The sequence below is a fragment of the Dunckerocampus dactyliophorus genome, chromosome 15 (assembly GCF_027744805.1).
Source record: "Dunckerocampus dactyliophorus isolate RoL2022-P2 chromosome 15, RoL_Ddac_1.1, whole genome shotgun sequence".
NCBI classification, from domain to species: Eukaryota; Metazoa; Chordata; class Actinopteri; order Syngnathiformes; family Syngnathidae; genus Dunckerocampus; species Dunckerocampus dactyliophorus.
The window spans coordinates 6487404-6508939 of record NC_072833.1 but is presented as its reverse complement, the minus strand read 5'-3'; the positions used below and the strand labels follow the sequence as shown (position 1 = coordinate 6508939).

The following is a 21536-nucleotide window of genomic DNA, read 5'->3' as shown; positions in this document are numbered from 1 at the left end:
ATCAAGAAGAAAGTTAAAATATTTCTAAAATTAAAACCAACAACAGCGTAAATAGTGAAAAGAAGAGCAAACACTGAAGTTCATACTAATAATACGCTTTTTTATCACAAACCTGAGAGCAGTTTTTTCTTTTCTTCTTCGCAAATGTGCAAAATATCAAAGTGGCCCTTGCATCCTTTCATTCTTCAGTATGTGGCCCTTGGTGGAAAATGTTTGGACACCCCTGGCTTAGTCTATAGTCTGTATTTATTAATACATTATTTATTCTTTGTATTTATTTTAACCTATTTTTCTTTTCTATTTATTCATTATTTATTTTGACTAAATGTGTGTCTCATTTCAACCATCTTTTTGTTCTTCTTTTGTTCTTTATTTTTCTCATTTTTATTCCTCACTAAACAAGCTCTCTATGTATTATCAAACACTGTTTCTTCCGTCTTTACCTTCTTTAAAAAGGTAAGATTTAAACGCAGGAAGTGGGCAAATCAGCATGATCAGTAATTGCTGAGACATGGCGAAGATGTGCTTCTTCCTACTTTGTTTGAGTCATGTTGAATAGTACAAGTGTAAACATGTGATGTTCCCTCATGTAAGGTTGTTAAGCATGTTCATGTGTCTTCCAGCCTCCATAGTGGAGCAGAAGTGGTGGTGTCAAATGCACCCGTGCCTTGACGGCGAAGAATGCAAAGTTCTCCCTGATCTGAAGGGCTGGAGCTGCGCGACGGGCAACAAGATCAAAACCACAAAGGTAAGATTTTAGATTTTAAGCATTAGAATGAACCTGTTGAATGTGACCTTACGCGCTTGGTCAAGGTCAACGAGCGTCTCTTGTATTTATCCGGGTGGCTGTGCTCGGTCTAAAAAGAGCTAATGTTTGCAGTGGGACCTCCAGGGGCCTCTAATCAATGGGCTGCCATGTCTCCTTAGCACTTTCAAAACACTTTGAGCACCCAAACTGGCCAATTACTCGCTCCAATTACCTGCTTTTAACGTTGTAACACGACGCCCGTATCCTTCACCGTGTTATGATGACCCATAGACTTGGCTGCTGCCTCTCTCTCCATGTACTTAATTATTTAAAGTGTCCACACCACACCTGCCAGGAGCTGGCAGCCTGGAGCCTGGAGCCTGGGGCTATCGATTCAGGGACTTGTCGGGACCTCAAAATGGGATATTTATTTATTTTCTTTTTGCGACACAGAATGCAAGCATGTTAGCGTCTGTTGATTATCATGTTAACAAAGTACATTTTTCCTTTCTTCCATGGATGACTGAGAAGATTTCTGCAGATCGAGACCAACTTTGGTAACATCACATACTGCACTTCACCAGGGAGTCATGTTGAATGTGCGAAGGTAATAATAATGCTACACGCATCCCATATAGGATCGTTAACACTCTCCCAGTTTCTTTCAAAGATGTGTTGACGTGATGAGTGACTGATGAGGTGCGCAATATCGGTGGAGTCATACATTTTTACAAATACATCAATTTCTGAGTTATTACCTTGAAGAAGTTATTTTAAAACTAACAAATAACAACTATTAGGAAGAGTTCTTCCTAATAAAACGCTTATAAGTGGAAAAACAGCTTTAATTTCACGAGAATAAAGTCAAAATATCAGAGGAAAAAATTCGTACAAGAGAAAAAGTGGCAAATTTAGGAGAATAAACTGGTACTATGAGGAAAAATAATCTCATTTTAGTAGCATCGAGTATATATATATATATGAACCGATATCAAATTTTTATGCCAATATAGTATGATAATAAAATAATGACAATAATTAAAAGTACAAATATTTTGTATCTTTTTACGACATACATTACAGTAGGGATGGATGTGTTGTATTTAAGATTTCAGCTAACATTTGGATTATTACTCTGCAGTATGTGGAATGACTGTTTAGTATCATAATTATAGAACTGATTATTATTAACTCATTCAATCCCAGACATTTTTTCCAAAAGATAACCCGTTCGCTACCGGCCATTTTAGACAATTTTGGCTGATCTTTCAAGGCACAAAAAATATTGTGTTCTACGGCTTGTTTATACCTTTTTCTTTTCTTTAGTAATCAGCAGTAGAACATAGGTAAGTTTCAGGAAAATATCAGTTCCCGACTAAAAAAAAAGGGAGAAAACCAGCTTTTTGTGAAAAGATACATTTCAAGCATCACTTTCACGTTGACACAAACATTTGTTGCTTTTGTGCCAGCTCAAATATCTACACAACTATACCACAACATACACAACTTAAAAAGGGGTTGTTTTAGATCAAAATAACTATTTATTTACAAATATAACACCGTGAACTATTTACAATTTTCACATTTGAAACTGAACTGTGTGTGTGTGTGCACGCATACATGTACGTGCCATGTGTGTGCGTTAAAATTTCCTTCTGCACGCTCCACTCCTCCACATTCTTACACTTCCTCCTTGCTGTCATGTATGTTTTTTCCATTCAAATTCACATGCTGAGACCTTATCAAATGCACTTCTGCCACCTTGTGGCCGTTGTTACGGCTTAAAGCTGCTCTAAAACTGACATTCATGAGTGTGCAGTTGGGTCATCACCTCTCGTTCGGGATTATAAAAACGTATAAATACGTCTTTGGCATTGAATGAGTTAAGAATGATGAAAATGCTCAGTTTTGAATGACATTGTGAGAGAAATTTAATGTGAATTAACAATATTGTGTGATTGGCACTGGAGTAATATTGTACTGTACTGCATCATATCTTCTGGTTAACATTGTTAGCTACATGTGAGAAGCAAAAATATGACAAAATGACTGCACACTTTTACTTTTAAATCTATGAGAACTTTTCTCCTAGTCCCACACTTTTCCATATTTGAGTGACTAAAACCATCCATTGAGTGTTTACAGACATAATATGCTGAGAGATGACTTTGCACATCTCAGCGTTCACTCTCCTGCTGAAATTTCAGGTGTATTCTGTCCGAATAATCCCGCCTGCAGCTTTAAAATACCCTAATTATCATAAACCCAGTTGGTGTCGTACACAACTCAAGTCATATCGTTGTGTTGAAACCACAAACACACACCACACACCTGCTGTGTTAATAATTCTCACAGCCAACCTCACATCAGACACACAGTGGCAAATAATCCTTTACTCGTTACATTAGCACTTGTCAGACACCAATTAAGCCAAAGCAACACCCGCTGAAGTGTTTCCCTTCTCAGTATTTTTAGTTTTATTTAAGAAAAATGCTGTTATAATGATAATGACGCAAGCATCTCCGCGCCTTGTCTCTGATCGCTGCAAATTGCTCTGAAATTAATTCTGCATTGATCACAGACTCAAATCGGGATGTAAATGACTTCGTAAAAACAAGACATTTAATGCAGTTCAGCCAACAACCTACTTTTATGGGACGTCTGGACACTCAATGTAAATCCCCACTATACTGTAATTGTATGTACCGTCATTTGTGGACTATAGAGCGCACTGGTATATTAGCCGTGCCCACGACAGTCTCATAATTCCTTCATTACACACTTTGTCAGTCTCTCGCTTTTGTTGTCATTCTTGGTGTCTTGCGTCTCAAGGCAAATTAGCCCTTTAGCTTGAGTTGTCCTCTTCATCATGCAGTACTCCAGCCTTTGGAAACCTGGTGTTGATGACAGTATAGCGTCTGAGGTGTAGGGTGTCTAAAGTCACACTTTGAAAAGACAAAAACTCACAAACTTGTGCTCTTTTGTCGCGGACGTGCTGGCCCAACATCTGATCACAATCACTTTTACATAACTTAATCCATGCACCCCACTTTCTAGGCAAGCCTAATCATCCACTTGTCCGCACTAAGGTTGCGGGGGTATGCTGGAGCCTATCCCAGCTGACTTTGGGCGAGAGGCAGGGTACACCCTGGACTGGTCGCCAGCCAATCACAGGGCACATAACCATTCACACTCATACTTACAGACAATTTCGAGTCTCCAATTAACCAAACATGCATGTTTTGGGAATGTGGGAGGAAACCAGAGTAACCGCAAAAAACCCACGCACACACAGGGAGAACATGCAAACTCCACAAAGAGGTGCCCAAATGTAGATCTGAACCAAGATATTCCCAATCTCCTGACTGTGTGGCCAACATGCTAACCACTAGGTCACCGTGCTGCAGCCTGACTAATCAACTTACGCTAACTTAAACAGTTACAATAGTGATTGTTGGCAGTCTAATTCTACACTTGATACAATTTACTTATTTGTCAGATCAAAACTCTAATGATTATAAAATGTTGAGGATATCTGTATTAAATGCTATGTCATGAAGTGTCAGAGGCTGTGGGATAGTCTGTGTTAAATGGAACTATTTGTGAGCGTCTTTCCGCAATTCTCTCTCCCTATGGAAAGTTTGATAACAAGTTCGCCGATTGCTTCCCCGAGTCCGTCAATCCATCCTGGCAGCTGACAGGAGGTTTGAATCGATGGAAGGTAGTCGTCACAAAGGCTGTTACGCGTGTTCCTCTCTCTCCGGAATGTTCTTTTTGAGCGAGAGCATAAAAAAGAGCTGCCAGTCAACCTCTGAGACGCGCTGACAGGCAATTTAATCTGCACAACCTCCAGTCTGGAGCACAAACCTAACTTAGCAGCATCTTTATCCTGAATGCTGAAAACATCCCCGCCCTAAAAACAGGGATGGATACTGCTTATCACCAGACAAAGTCTGTGAAGCAAAAGCCACCACAGTAAACATGATAATTCCCCGTTGTGCGCAAACACAACTTTGAATTCTTGCAATAATGTACATCACAAATTCAGTGTTACATAATGTGAATTTTTGAGTTACTTCGCCAACATTTGTGACCTGTCAGAGAATGTGTAGGCTGAGGTCTTGAACCTTCTTCTCGGATGTTCTTTTGCTGAAAGTTGAATTTGAACTCGTTTAACTCTCATATATTCTACTCACACTGTACTTTGTTAGATATCGAGGTTTTGTGGAGAATGATAGTCATTTTAACATGTCTTTGTTTTACAACAGGCGAATCACAAGAAGAGGACTTTTTTGTAAATAGAGACTTCCTTTCTTCTGGACTGAAATGAATCCTTGGAAAACGGTCAGTCCCGAATACATTCCACGGGACGTCCAATCAAGTTCTTCTTCTTGATAGAAGCCTATACGGGACAACAGGATTCACGCTCTTATACCGTACTGCTCGTAGTGGAATACAAATGGTGAACTTTGCCTAAATGTTCAATTCTAGAGTCATATGTCCTTTACAGGTTTTGGTTTGTTGAGCCAGATGACTGCAAACATTGTGAGTGACTGTCACCTCTAACAAGGTAGCTTCAGAGGTTGAACGAGATGAAATGAGTAGCAGATATTCAGGGGGATTTTTCAAAGAAATACACAACCACACCGACGTGTCTCTGCCTGGAATGTCATTATGCAACATGTTTCCTTTACACATTTAAAAATAACTTAGCGAAGGGATTTGCATAAAAATGCATTCAGAAGCAAGAATCACGTCAATGATAGCTGGAGTTGTTATCTTCACGACATTGTCTAAACGTAGCCCACTTTTCTGATATTTTTCCTCAGGTAGGTAGCTACAGTATCTAGACCAGGGGTGTCCAAACGTTTTCCACCAAGGGCCACATATTGAAAAATGAAGGATGCAAGGCCCACTTTGATATTCTGTAAAGCAGCAAATATAGATATGCTAAGAACTTATATATGTATACTTCAAGACAAAAACTGTATCTGAGCTTTGCAATATTGGTGAAAAAGCATATTATTAGTATGTCTTGTGGTCTTTGCTCTTTTTTTTCCCCATTTTTTTTGTTAATTTTTTTCTTAAATAATCTTAGTCAATTTTGTTCTTGTATTATGACTTCATTCCCATGATATTTGAATTTTTTTCTCAACCAAATTTTACAAAAACTACAACTTTCTTTAGTTTTGTTTGTTTCTCATATTAAGACTGATTAGGACCATATGTTAGTAAAATACTATTATTTTCCTCAGGGTTTATTCTTGTGAAATTGTGATTTTTTTTCTCATTAGAGTACTTTTTTTCTCTTAATATTTTGACTTTATTTTTGTAAAATTACAGCTGTTTTTTTCCCATTTCTGCTGTTTTTCCACAACTATTTCAACATACTTGTAAATTTTCTTCTCATAACTATGCTATATTTTGACTTTATTCTCGTAACATTATAACATTTTCCGCAAACGAATAAAAAAAAACTGTCATTTGTTGTTTTGTTTATTTTTCATAACATTATGAGTTTAAGAAATGTCTCTTTTCTTTTATATTTTAACTTTATGGTACTAAAATGACATTATTTTTCATCATAATAATGTTATGTTATTCTCGTAAAATTCTCATTTTGATTTTGTTCTTGTAAAATTGCTGGTGATTTTTTTGTAATTTTTTGTAGTTTTCTTGTTAAATTATTTGTAGAACGTGTTGCAGCACAATCAAAAAAACAACCACGGGCCGCTAATGGCCCAGGGCCGCACTTTGGACACCCCTGATATAGACATACAGAGAGACTAATAACATAATAATAATATGACTGTTTTCAACCCAACTATGACATAACATGTCTTTTGTCTGACTAAGTGAGATCAGTAATAAACTGTGGTTGTGTAATTCAAGGCTTGTGTTTTTGAGCATCGACGCTGGCAACTAATTCAATAAACATGTTTCATTTCTTACAAGTGTACTGTATCTGTGCAATAGATACACTTGTGATCTCGGGCGAGTTGCAAAGTTCTAAAGACTGAAACTGAAATGATGGCCTTTAGGGGTGTCACAAGATCTTGTGTCACGGGATCTCGCAAGATTAAAACGGGATTTTGTCTCGTGGAACGATAATAAATAAATTAACTAAACACACAATAAATGAAAATGAACTTGATCATTTTGCCGGCCTCAATACATTGCCATGTGAATGCGTGTCTTTTTTCCTCGTCTCCCGCCTCCAAACAGGCAGGAAGAGGATTCACTCTGTGCATTGGTTTCGGCACCTTGGCACGTTTGTTCCATAGAACAACGGTATGAACGGAGTGAGCCCTTTTGTCAGTCACACAGCCTCTTTGTCTTGGTGGGCGGAGGCAGGGCCAGTAGCATACACACAAGAGTGCAGAAGAGTGTAACTATATTGTCATACATTTTTTCATTGTACTTTTCTTTAAAGTAATGTTAAAATCTTGACTCGTGTCGTTCTCATAGACCCAATCTCGTGTATCGTCTCTTCTCGTGAACCGAGTGTCTCGTGACACCACTGATGGCCTTTGTTAGCGCTACCTATCTGCTAGTCAGTATACAAAGTGTTGATCTCTGTTAATAGACAACATCTCAGAGATTACATTTTCAGTGTCTGCAACATTAAGGCTATTAAAGTGTCAGAGAAAATAAACATTACATCGTGGAAAGTCAATGTTTCACTCTTCCATTTACAGCAGTTGCACAATATTATGTGGTCAGCAATTAAACAAGTTGTATGGTGAACTCTTCTGGGGAACAATAGTTAAAACTGCTTGGAAAAGGGCAGGAACTGCTCAAAAGGATGGAGAAGCTGAAGAAAAGCCTTATAGAGGCAATGTCCTGTTGCTGCTGATCTCTTAGCGGGTTACCACCTCGAGCTCCTTTAGAGCTGCAACAATTAATAGATGAAGAAGTTATCCAATTAATTTCTGATATGGCCAACTGGCCCAACTGATGTACTCGATGAATTGAAACATGAATTGAAGAAAATACTCTTCACTTGTAGCCCTAATCTCCTTATAAATAGTTAAAGACCATTTCCTAGTATCGGTGGCCCATATACAGTTTAATATTATTAAACTATAACTTGTTTTTGGCTGTGTTTGTTGTATTTAAAAATAGTCACCTTGTGAAATGGAAAGTCACAACGACACAACTTTCAGGCCTTGACAGCTACAGAAAATTCCCCGGAATGATGCGTTTGACTTCAATCAGCTACATGGCTGTCACGGCAAACACCTCAGCTTTACCAGCTTGTCAGCTCGGAGGGAACGCCCGCGATATCAAATCTCAAGATTTGCAGCTCTTCCAGAAAAGAGCAGGCAGAGTCCAAATGTGTAGCAGCCTTGATAAGAGTGAGTTTCCCTGAAATGCACACGGTATCATCCCTGCTGTAACAGAGTGTCTCCCGAGGAAATTGTCTGCCTTCCGCAACTGGTGCACCATCGAGTGTCACACTGACCTCCTGTGAGCCCAATATTTTCTTTAAAAATGAATCAATCCTTTGAAAAATTACTTTATTTTTTGTTTGTCCCCAGAGGGCACATTGATCCTCCTGCAAAGCGTTCTTAAATGACTTGCTGATGAAGAGCTGGAAGAGCTTCATTTTGAAAACAAATAGCTTTCTAGTTTAGAGGCAGCGAGTTGTTTTGCCTGCAGCAGCATCATGTGTTCGGTCAGGGATTTTTCCGTATTATTGCTTTTAACCATGCACGATATTAAGCACAAACTAATTTGTGTTAATAATAATGTCTTATTAATAGTCACACTAAAGCAAAGTTTGACATTTGTTGGTTTAAATATACTCACTCTTGCATGCTGGCCCTTGACTGGATGTGACAAACAACACTTGCACACAGGTGTGCCTCATTTAAAACAACCGCAACCTAATGATTTCGTGAAAAAAAAAACAGAAAAACACATTACTTTATTTCATTTTTTTAAAAAAAACGCTATTTATAAGGCACTCCCACCAATCGTGTCTGATATCATGCATGCATTTTCTAATGTTTTTGTGTGTCTCACAGCAGGATTTTACATGAGGATCGAATGTGTTTATTCATTAATAAAAAAAATTATCACAGGATCTCATTAAACATTTGATTTCTTGCTTTGGGAAGCAGGCTTATGAAAAAAAATCTCATCTCTTAGTAATAAAGGGACCTACCAATTTCAATCTGTGGACCATTTTGTAGCTCAACAAGCAATAAATACGCATTTTTGTAGGATTTGTTATATTGGCACTGTAATGGACACAGATTTTAATCAATTAATGAATCAATTTATGATTCCAGGGCAACTTTTAAGATTCCATTTTGGTCGTTTTATGCCTACAAATGTCCTAATGGCAATGCAAAATGAAAGTCATTAAAGAGATCCACATAAAGTAAAGGCAAACAGTGATGTCTTCTTTGTAACCCCTCTGCAGTCATCAAAGGAATTTCCTCTCTTTACCATATGTTTCATAGTGCTGTAATCTAATGAGGCTTTTGTAATTACAGAGTCCACCAAGGGACACCAGCTCATCGATTCTCTGGGAAAAGAAATTTCATTACACACTATAAACCGTGATGCTTTGTAGTTTAATTTCAGGTAATTGTTATGCACAACAATGTGATTTTTTTTATTTATTTATTTTTTTTTAATTGGTAGTGCGTGCAAATCAAGCACTGATGATGGAGGCTTCCTCTAAACTGTAATTATTTGGTGTGTGGACGCTGCAGTTGTGCACCACTGCAAACTACAACCACAAGGATGGACATTAGACTGTATGTGCTTATTGGAAACGTGATATGGAAAGAGTGCACACTGACCATAACAGAGGTTATACACAGGATCTGGTCCTTCTCGCCCTATCAAAGTGAGATGTCTCTAATTAGCATCACGATGGATTATTTGACACTCTCCCCGTGAGTTTATATCATGGATTAGATTACACGCATATAGGACAAACAGATGTACTGGTTATAAATATGACACAAGACCTCCTTTATCTCCATGTTCTGAGAGCTCTGTTGTTTCTAAGAATTTAAAGCAAAAAGTCTAATAACCGCTATATTAGTGGTTCTCAATAATCTTCCTCCTCATTCCCTTGACAAAATGCCTTAATAAATTCCTCTACCATGCACTTTGAACATGTAATTATATATATTAATGTTCAAAAGATGGCAATTTCAAAAATACAAATCCATTTGCTTGGTTTGACTGAAATACAAGTATACAAAAAATGAAAATTAACATATAAAGACATACATTAAAAAAATCGCTGATCAAAGATCCTCTACAGTATATACAGTTGTGGAGGACCTATTTGAAAAATGCTAGTCCAAGATCCTCTATGTGACAGGAGAACGCTGCTGTTTTTAGGGCTCTAATGCAAAAACGCTCATCAAAGAACTTCTATATGCCAGGGCAACAACCTAATCCCATCCATCCATCCATCTTCTGTACCGCTTGTGGGTATGCTGGAGCCTATCCTAAACAACATCACAAACAATCCCATGGGCAATGTGGAGTCTCCAATTAACCTAACCTGCATGTTTTTGGAATGTGGGAGGAAGCTGGAGTACCGGGAGAAAAACCCAAACTCCACACAGAGATGTTCCAACAAAGGTATGAACCCACGATCTCCTGACTGTGAGGCCAACATGCTAACCATGCGGGCCAGGACCTAATTAAAAAATCCTCGATATGTCAGGAAAGCGCTGCTGCTGAAGGACCTACTGCAAAAAGGGTCGTCAAAAATGCAAAATATGACAGGAGATCGCTGCCGTTTTTAAGGACATAATGCAAAACAATAAAAAGCTACTTAAAGACCCTTCTAATGACAGCAACACTGTTTGTGTTTTTAGGAATCTGATGCAAGAATAAAATCTGCTCCCAAGTTATCAACTGAACTCACGGGCTTGTCTGATGTCATTCATGAGCAGCATTTGGCCCGTGGGTCACCAGTTGAATAACCCTGAGTTAGGGGATCAATGCTCTGGATGTCAAATGCCACATTTTACAGCAATTTCCATATTTTACACAATCCTCCTGCGACCTCTCAAAAGCGAAGTAAAAAAAAAATTGGGGTTGCACATGAACAATCATAGTCAAATAAGACGTTAAAAATGTTAGTGCATTGGGTGCCATCAAGTTTTAGCGGCGCAATCGCTTTGGAATATAAATGTGCTGGGATCCTTTTTACAGGAAACATGTCATTGGAAACTAGAGATTTGAGAGATTGTAAAAACCAGGCACAAAATTGTGTGCAAAAGTATTAAGCCACTACAGAGCCAGTCCCCGTAGCAACGTCCCCTCTTGACATTTGTGAGGTCAGAGCTCAATAATATTGGACCTGAGAAGGCCTTGTGTCAATGTTGAAAGATGCGATGCTACAAAGCTAAGTTTTCTTTACATCTCCACATACACGCTTGTCAGGAAGACACGTGAAATCCCAAGGCAGATAACAAGATGGCTATCTTCTTGAGCCAGCACTGTGTGGTACCGCCTATGCATGCTGGCGAGCTTGTTGTAACGATGGGCCCAAATAGTTGGTGGGAAAACTACACAGCGTGCACAAAGACACAGAGGATACATTGGCACAAACGAAGCTTGGTTCTCAAAATCTCTCTCTCTACAGGATCACGGAGGGCTAAATATGACTGCCGCTATTGTGAATAAAGACACCACATTAATTCTCTTCCAATCTTTGCCTTCAGACAAGTGAGCAGATTTATATTACACTCCATGCAGGTTTAGCAAGGAAAATCAAAGCGTAACGAACACAATGAACACACAGGCATCTGGTGCCGCACAATGTCGTGCAGAAATCATTTTCCCCCCCCTCAAAGCTCTCTCTTCATTGTCCACCTGCCGACACACGTCCCTCATTCCATTGTGATGTAAAAAGTTGAATGAAAACGGCAAAAAGCGAGAGCAAATTAGATGCCGCTGTGCATTACTTCTAGCATGACAAAGCGGGATGAGCCATCAGCGTGGTCCAAAACTACCTGGGAGCGGTATAGAAGGCCTGCCAGACGCTAGATTAAGCACAGTCTGTGACAGTAATTTGCTTTGCTATTGTGCCTACCTGGCTACAATTTTATTATCAGACCAGGGATGGATGTACTCTGATAAAAAAAAAAAAAAACTAACAATGGTGTGCTGCAGAGTGACAATAACCAAATAACGCAAGAGAGGAAACAGGCTTTTTTCATGAAAGCGAGTCATAACTGGCACTTTTGTGACACCACATGACAAATGAACAAATGTGTCTTTTATCGGTTTTGTCAGCCTTTTTGTTTCCTGACAGCGATTGAGCCAAACACGGCGCATGGAATTGCTCCTTTTGTGTGTTTCCTCGTTTTATTTAATTCTTTTCATTATAAGGAATAAAGAGTGGTGGAACACAATCTGTTGCAGGACTAATGATTCATTTTCCCCCATAGGGAATCACGGGCATTGTTATTTCCTTCCAGTGGTCATTCTTTTGCCATCATATGTTTTACAAGTCTTTTGGTATGATTGAAAGCAGGGGCGCTGCCAAGAGTTCTGGGTCCCATGGAAAAAAAACAGCCCATTGCTCCCCCCTTTTATTTCGAATTTTTAACTATTTTTTTGAATTGTCCTAACATTTCCCACCTACACGGCTCCCCCGATTGAAAGAATCAATTTAGCATAGTTACCATTTAAGTGCAAAAAGAACATATACAGTAAGTAACTATCAATATATAGGAGATAATGGTACGTTTAGACAAATTCTGGGGCATTTACAAACCATATTATGTATAAACATAATAACAGACATTCTCAGGGCATTGAATCGATCACAGCTGGACTGTTTAGGTTGTCTTAGATGTATCGCCTCTCATCCGAGCAGACTTTATCAGTTCATGCTCAAAGCTCATGACGACCTGATTCTGGGTTGATTCTAGAATTACGATTGCAACAACACATCACCAGGAGGGTAAAACTAACCTGTCTCACGACGGCCTAAACCCAGCTTACGTTCCCTATTCGTGTGTGGCTCACCTGGTCTTTGAGAATGAACTGATCAGGTGACAGGCGAAACATCTTCTAAGATAACCTGAACATTCCAGTTGCACTCGATTCAATGCCGTGAGAATGCAATAACCTGGATGAATGAGAATATTCACAGTATTAATGACAGACACTTGTGTTTTGTCATAACTACTTTTGAGCTGATGATACGACTACACAGTCGATCATAGACCTGCAGCAGAAACAAACGGTTGTTAGCAGAAGTCCAACAACACATAACCACATGCATTTAGATCAGGCAGGCCATTCCTCCCAATCACGACCTTTCAGGGCACACTGTTGTTGCCCATATGGGCACTGAAGTCTCCCAGTAGAAACAAGGAATCCGAAGTGATGCTTTCCCTGACAGACCCCTGAAAGTATTCTTGGTATTCTGAGCTGCATATGCACAAATGACAGCCAGGACCTTTTCCCCAACTTGAAGGCGCAGGGGAGTAATCCTCTCGTCCACCAGAGATGACTTAAACACGTAGGCGCCGAGCTGAGGCGCTATTAATAAGCCCACACCAGCTTGCCGCCTCTCCCTTGCAGCACAAGGTCTAGCCCCTCTCAGGGAGTTTGCTTATGCACCTGCACCAAACTGAAGGCTCCATACCGATTTCCCACTCGGTATATATTTCAAGTGAGTTGCACAAGTTGTACAAGTTGTATTTTTTATTTGAGAATTTTATTTCATGGAGAGTTAGCTGTCAGCAGATTGCAGTTGCATAAAAATCATTACATACAAACGCTACGCAGTTTTGCATTTTCTTTAGTACTGCACCAAAAATTAACCAAACCACAGTCTTAACACTGAGGTACGTATCAAACCGTGAGGGTGCCGTACCGCAATACCCCAATACAAATCTATTACGATAACCAGAAAGGAGAAAACACGGTATTTGATTGGTATCGGCAGATATACAAAGTTGCAGTACCGGTGTTAGTCATGAAAAAGTCTCAAACCATCACTATTTAATGGCGGCCCTTTTTTTCTTCTTTTTAACTGCACAAAAATGATGAAAAATCATTCAAATCAATCAATACTATTTTTCTTTGAGTGAAAGAATATATACTATACGCACAAAAAGCCAAAGAAAAAGTGAAAAACTATGAGCTATTTTAACTTAAGCCGCAGAACAGTTCCAAGGGTGTAATTTACTGGGCATTTTCAAGCTGTTCTTTTTACCTACAGTTTTACACTTTGAAGGGGTCAAAAGTTAATGAACGTGGTAGGTGCTGCTGCTTCCAAATGACACGTATTTAGCACAAAGAGAAGCTCACTTTAAAGGTATATGAAGAAGAAAAGCTATCCCCCGTACAACCCCAAGTTTGCAGCAATAGACCCCGTTTCATCTCCGCTCCGCTTTTAACAAGATAAACCCTCTACTGACAGTGACCTGAGATGAAAGTAGGAGACACAAAGCCGACAAGAGTTCAGGGAAAGTTCTCAGATGCCCCACCTACCCGCCCACTCACTCCGGCTAACCCTCCTCCCTCGCAAACCCACGGCTGATGCAGCACTGGAAGAGCGGAAAAAGTTCCCCACAGCCTCTATTACAACTTTGTGGTTGATCCCGTGTGGAGGCCTTGCTTGTGAGCCAAAAGATGCCAAGACTGACAGCTCTAATCTCACAGATTCTCTTAATCTTGCTCCATCCTGGGTGCTTCTTTTGTTCTTCGGGCTGCAGAATCTTCTCCATCTCTATTTGGATGACACCAGGCTGGACTGTGTTGGTGTGCACGTGTGTGTAACATTTAACTGGTGCTAGTTATGAAACGGGTTTCTTCCAAACGGTGCCGAACAGTGAGTCTAATGTGTCTAGTTAAACAGTAGCCAACCAGAAAAGTCATTAACTTTGACTGTATACAACGCCACTGCAAGGCTAAGACTGCAGAACAGTCACGAATAAAGTCATACAGTAAAATCCCATAATCGCCAAATCCTACTTCAACAATTCAATTTGTGACGGGATCGTCCATTACTGCAAAAATATCCCCAGTCCAATGTCATTTATGGGCCAGATTTGGGCCACCAGTTGATGGTCCTGTTGGTCCTGTTCTAGACTTTTCCATGACAATGAATGACAGAGGAGAGGATGATTGCATCCAGGCTGAGCTCCATGATACCCTTGTAAATAGAGCAATATTTAGGGAAGAAAGGATTGGTTTGACTTCTGCTGGCTTGCACACAGCGTCGGATATCTGGACCGGAAGAGTTGGTGCAGGGGTGCTTTGTGTGATCTGTGTGCTGGTGCCAGGCAGCAGGAAAATTTCGGGCTCTCACAGATGGCGTTCCGAGCCGCTGGCGCTCTGCAGTCAGCGAGGCTCTTTCAGGTCCAGTGCTATCTTTATTGTGAGTGACGGCAAGAGAAGACATGACTAGTATCTCAGGGTATACCACACGTTTTTGGGCCTTGTTTATTCAGGTTAGAGGTCATGGATGGATTAACAAAGGACATGGTTCAAATGTGTTCTAGGTCATTTCAAAGGAGTAAAATGTACAATTATTACATCATGTGGCTTTAAGGGTCTACAAAAAAGATAAAAGTGAATTCATCTGTTAGAGAACAACTTGAGGAAATACAATATTTTTTCTGTACATGCTAGCTGTCCTCCTGATCGCAATGTCTCCTGGGATTCTCTTGTCTCTTTATCATATATGCTGCCACATCTCGGGACAGGGAGTCAAGAGGGTTCAACAGGGATGGCGGCACCTCACAGAAACCAATTATTCACAGGCTCCCGAGCCTTCATTTCTATGCTGCAGCTTTGAACAGTTTTGATATTCCATGATGAATTACCATGACCAAAATGAGAAAGAAAGAAGGTGGGGGGTGCAATAAAGCAAGCGAGGGAGAAACTAAAAGAGAAAATTCCAGGAGGAATTCTTTTGCCTCCACTCCCTCGGGGTGATCCGTGTGTTGGCGGAGCACTGTACATTTCTCTGGCGAACGTATCTCCTTCACTTCTTCCGCCCACGCGAGTCTCCCGAAACGAATGAAGTCCCCGCGGAGGAGTTCCTTAATACAGGCAGAGTGTGCGTGCTCTTGTGTTGCACACCTCCTCTTAATTAAACAATGGAGGACGCTGAAAACATTGTTTTACAGAGGCTGAGGAAATTAGCTTTTGTCTGTGCTCAAGGAAAAAAAAAAAGAATTGCATACAAAGTCTCACAGGAGATGACAATGGTTAAGCCGGAAGACGATGCCATGTCCACACAAACATATTTTCAAAAACGCACATTTACCCCCACCCCAAAAAATTTCACTCAACACGAGTGGAGTTTTAAAAAAAAAATGTCTGTCCACATAAAAACACAACCACCGGCTGTCATTCATGTGCATTTCAGCCAATCAGAAGCCTGAAAAAGCTACCACAGCTGACTTGGTCGCACATTCAACCGCCTCTGTTCATCAATATAGTGATATTTTAGACGTACATTATCTTTCAAATCAGCGCTCACTTACATGGAGCCCAGCAAACACCATAAATGATTCATCGACCGTGCGTGTTATAAGGCGCAAACACGCTTGTCTGCCACTGCACAAAAAGAAACCAACACCACTAAGTCAATAACTTCTTGTTCTGATGTTAAATAAGGTTTAAAACATGAGATAATGTCGCACACTTCTTGTGATAAAAAGCCAGTTTGACCCATTCACACACAAACGCTGAAGTTTTTCAAAATCTTGAATCTAGCCAGACTTTCCCAAAAGCTCAGAGAGGCAACGCTTAGAAAAATATGTGCTTTTAAAATACAGTGGAACCCCGGTTAACGTACACTCCGGTTAGCAAGTTTTTTTAAACAAACATGTTACCCCAAAATTTTGCCTCGGTTTGAGTACATTTTCTGATTAGCGTACAATATGGAGCGCGTCTTGCGAGTCCAACTGTGTTCTTAATGTATTTTTATCGCAAAACGTCCTAGTTAGCATCATATTAACTTGCCAGTGCATGGAAACGATGTCATCAGCTGTTGATTCTGTAGTTCTTTGCTAACTAACACAGTTACGCCGCAAGTCTCAAAAATGTTAACACAAAACACGTTTTTATAGTTTTACCGGTATAGTTTTACATGCATAAAGCAATTCAAAATGCACATAAATGACGAAAGGGATAAATGAACTTTTAAGTTTACTTTACCTTCACTGAAGACGTGATTCTTGCCAAATGCAGGATGTGGAAGTGAAATGTGCCATGTTATTTCTTGAATTTAATAGTATTTCTCACCTTCCTCATCAAATGCTGGCACTTAAAACTATCTTTGGCTCCATTTTGAGTTATTCTGCAGCCGTGATAAAAAAAAAAAAAAAAGGCTTGAGGGGAGAAACACTATTGAATTCAAGAAATAACTCATGGCAAAACACAAAGGTGGCAACCGTGTTGATCTCACTGCCACATCGCATCTTTGGCAACAATCACAACCCACAATCCGTCTTCTTCGTAGACAATCTGTCGCTGTCGGTTGGAGGAAAAGAGAACTGTTGCCCCCTACTGGGACAGAAATACATTGCCGACAAGTCAGAAATTCACACACAAGATGAATAAGACTTTGATCTGTAGCTCCTGCGGAAAAAAGCAAAAGACGTCAAGACATCTTTGGCCGTCATCGTTACTTTTTGAAAAGACGTCAGTAGACGCTAACAAAGGTTCCACTGTAACTCTTTTGGGAAAAATCGATGCGGTTAGCGTCGGTTTCGGTTAGAGTCTAACCTTCTGGAACATATTTATGACGCTAATCAAGGTTCCACTGTACCCGTATTTGTGTGGACATAGCCTTAAACAAACTCTTGGTTATTGCCAAGATCAATGAGCATTGATAATCATGTCCACTAATGTGGAGCAGCCTTTTGAAGTTTGTTACTGCATAAAGCGTCTTTCAGACACTGTATAATCAGGCAAGCTAGGATACTACTATCCGGATATTAAAATGTCATGAATGCATAAAAAAGTGGCTGAAAACACAGCTGGATAGGAGACAGGGACATGCTAGCAACAGATTGGCTCAAATAGAAGGAGCAGTACAGTCTCACAAAACCAGGTAACACCAACAGTCAAGCAAAGATTCAAGCAAAAACAGTACTAGAGACTTTATTGGGGATGTAAACAAGATTCCAAGTTATTTCCACTGCCACCTTATTATTCATAATAAGTACAACTTTGTGACATGCACTCTGTGGGTGTAACTACACAATCTAAGCTAGAAGAATAGCCCCTTAATTGTGTGCAGGTTTAAAAATAAAAATTTAAAAAATCCAGTAGTTTGCTTGTTAGCCAATTCCTTTAATTCTAAACTACACCAATTAGAGTTGAGGCTACATATTGTACGCTGACAGCGGTGCAATAAAAAATCTTTGACAGTCCAAAAGACTACAGTTGTGTGGCGTACTGTCCAATTAGTGAGACTATAAGTGTTGCCCACCACACACAAGTCTAGAGACAATGCTAATGACCACATCAACCTTACTCAAACTTATTTGTGGACGGCTGCAAGAAGTCAGTGTAATTCAGCCTAAATCCTCATGATTAATGCTTAGAGTACTCTCTATTTTATGCCCCTAATTATGGCCCTCATTTGTTATTTACTGCAGAGAAGCTCTTGTGACCTATTTTGCAGGTTGTTTCCGACGTTCTTGAAAATGTGATTTATGCTCCCACTGCAATTACACTGCAAATTACCGGCCACTGTAATTTATCAGTACACAACCATCACAACCTTGTTTCCACACTCATTTACTGACTAATGAATAACTGGGAAGTCTAAAGGCAAATAAATGCCTTGGAGGAAAACAACATTGAATTGGGTGCTAATGTAAATGGTGATAATGAACCAAAGTGAGGATGAATTAGCATTAATTGCAAAGATATTCACAATGTCATGCAGTCAGGTGGGATTTGTCTGCTTTGACAAGGGAATCTTTGTCTGAGCCCAAAACTATGCTTATATACCGTAATTTCCAGACTATTTGAGCGCACCTGTACATAAGCTGCAACCAATAAATTTAAAGAGAAAAAAGATTTGTACATACAGTAAATAGGCCGCACCTGTCCACGTTGTAACATGGGATATTTGCACTTTTTAAACATTTTTTCCAAACCATTTTGGGAACAGTGCATGTAACACGGCTAGATAAACAGTAGCCTACCAGAAAAGTCATCCATCGCTGTCTTCATCTTCCTTGTTGGAGCTGAACAGCCTCACAATTGCTTCGTCACACACTTTGTTGTGTTGTCGTCTCTCTCTTTCGTTGATGCTCTCAGTGTCACTTTCATCTCAAGGCAAATTAGCCCTTGAGATGATTCAGTGTGTGCTGTCCTCCAGCCTTTTGAAACCCTATTGGCGATAGTGGATTTTTTGACGGTGCTCCAGTGTCAGGATCCGCTGGCCGACTTGAGTAAAAGTTGCTACATCAATCACCTTGAACTTGAAAGCTGCATCATATGCACTTCTTTGTGTGTCTTCCATGATGAGGGGCTGTGCATGAAGCGCAAAATGGCCATTCTTCAGCATACGAGATGTCACGAGATTAGAACGTGACCATAAATTTGCCACATCGTTGTATGGGTTGACGCAGCGTGAGGAAAAAAAGGAGCGGCTTATACACCGGAAATGATGGTCATGAAGTTTCTTTCGTGTCTGTTAAATTGTGCATTGTACGTGTGTGGTTACACAGTGATTGCGATTTTGCAGAGGAAATCAATTGAGATCTTTATCTTACAGCCCTGTGACATTTTTCGCTCAAAGTGCATCACAACATCTACTTGTTTACACACAGAAAGACCTAATAACATAAATCCATTCTATCGATAGAAGCCTCCATAGCGACTTCCATCGAGGGGTGAAGAACATGTGCCTTCAACCTTGCTTGCAAAAGTTGCTGTAACCATGAACTCATATCCACTCAATTACCCGGCGGCTTAATTGATTTGCAAAGGTAATCACTGGCCACACATCCACCAGGCACGAGTATTTGATGTTTTAATAAATGGTTTTAGAGGGCCACATCGATTTTGGACTCAGCTACCTTTGATTACAGCACAAGCTGGGGAGGGTGCAGCAGTGCAGCAACAGGACAAGTTAAATGATGCAATTGGTTGGACTTACTTTGTTGTCTCTGGAGGGAGTTTGGTAAAGTGCAAATGCAGCCACTTTTACCCATTTTCTTGTTATAGAACCTAATTTGAGACCAGATGTTTAGTATAGTGGAGAAAATTGCTTTTTGGGTGAGGAAGGGCTTCACTTTTATATACATGGCAAAATATGTTTAATTTTCCTTGCTTTTTCAGTCACTAATGCATAAATACTTTGAAAAAAAAAGGTGTTGTATTAAATGTGCATGGAAATACCGTACCATCTGGTAAACATGTGGCTTTTGTTGTCAAACTATTTTTATATCATTGTTTTGCTGATGCACATATTTCTTTTCATGAATTTTATGGGCTTTCATATTAACTAGATATTATTTTTTGTATGAATTGTGTGTTTGTTATATGCATCTTGTTATATGTTAAATGTATGCAGGGGTCTATTAATACCTACAATGGTGTGAGAAATTCTCTGCCTTCTTCCTGATTTCTTTTTTTTTTTTGCATGTTTGCCACATTTAAATATTACAGATTATCAAACAAATTCAAATATTTGTCGATGACAACACAACTGAACACAAAATGCAGTTTTTAACAGAAACTTTTTATTATGAAGGGAGAAAAAAAATCAAAACCTACATGGCCCTGTGTGAAAAGGTGATTCCTTTTCCTTTTGGATTTTTTTTCTCCCTTAATCATAAAAAGTTTCATTTAAAAACTACATTTTGTGTTCACTTGTGTTGTCATTCACTAATATTTCTATTTGTTTGATGATCTGAAACATTTAAGTGTGACAAACATGCAGAAAATAAGAAATCAGGAAGGGCGCAAACACTTTTTCACGCCACTGTATGTGTCATGAGTACTCCTGGGCCCAATGACTAAAAATCACATTGGCCTCTTACCCTCTCTATTTTCGGGCCCCCTGTCAGTCATGGGCCCTTGGAATTAACTCTCACCGCATACGGTGCCCCTGCATATGGGAATATATATCAGCTACTACAAAGGTATGATATAAAGTAAGCTGTTACTCACATGAGCAATCTCGTCCCAGCTCGAAAACAGGACAGACCTAAAAACAAATAAACATAAAACGGTGAGCAAGCTAACAAGAGCTGACTGAAGGCAAAATGTAATTTCTATTGCGAAAATGATGTCTTTGTCTATGGTTCTATTCGGGGTCCTCCCGAGAGTTGCAGCACCACCCTCACCTGATTGTTTTTCACCTTGTATATGGCCTGGCCGCCATCTCCCGGCCTGCATGGACCTGTCTCATTACGTCCATCTCAACGAGTCACTCAGCTGAAGTCTGGAAGAGGGGGGAGGAGGGAGCAGGTTATACAAGGACAGGTAAGGAGAGACGATTAGAAATAAATGAATGTACTAGGGGAACATGGTGTAAATCTGCCCTGACAAGAGACGAGAAATAGTGTGGAAATCGCTGGTGGCATGTAAATTCATCTGAAGCAGGACGAGCGGGGAAGGGCAAAGTACATAAAGATAACCTCTGCTTTTAAATCAAGACTGATGTCTCGCAAGAGAGCAAACTGTTGTTCCAGCGCACATCCATAAGCAGACGCTTTTTGAATCTCTTTTGTCTCTCAAACTGCTGCAACGTATGGCTCGACTGTAAAGGTGCAATTCAAAGAGCTTAGTACCAGCAGTCAAGGTT

At 39.8% G+C, this 21536-nt stretch overlaps 1 protein-coding gene and 1 long non-coding RNA gene across 2 annotated transcripts in view; one reads left to right on the top strand and one right to left on the bottom strand.

Moving 5' to 3' along the window:
* Positions 1 to 7628, top strand: part of LOC129195114 (chemokine-like protein TAFA-2) — a 48813-nt gene extending 41185 nt beyond the window's left edge. Inside the window, exons 4-6 of the mRNA XM_054800864.1 lie at positions 624 to 748; positions 1280 to 1355; positions 5017 to 7628. Of these exons, the coding sequence (XP_054656839.1) occupies positions 624 to 748; positions 1280 to 1309 (155 nt within the window). The 3' untranslated portion in view covers positions 1310 to 1355; positions 5017 to 7628. The remainder of the gene's footprint in view (positions 1 to 623; positions 749 to 1279; positions 1356 to 5016) is intronic.
* Positions 7629 to 12822: 5194 nt separating this feature from the next.
* On the bottom strand, positions 12823 to 21174 carry LOC129195115 (uncharacterized). The gene is made up of 3 exons (XR_008573871.1): positions 21076 to 21174; positions 20900 to 20936; positions 12823 to 12869 (listed from the first exon to the last, which is right to left on the bottom strand). It is a non-coding gene; the product is annotated as an uncharacterized LOC129195115 (long non-coding RNA).
* Positions 21175 to 21536: the final 362 nt, after the last annotated feature.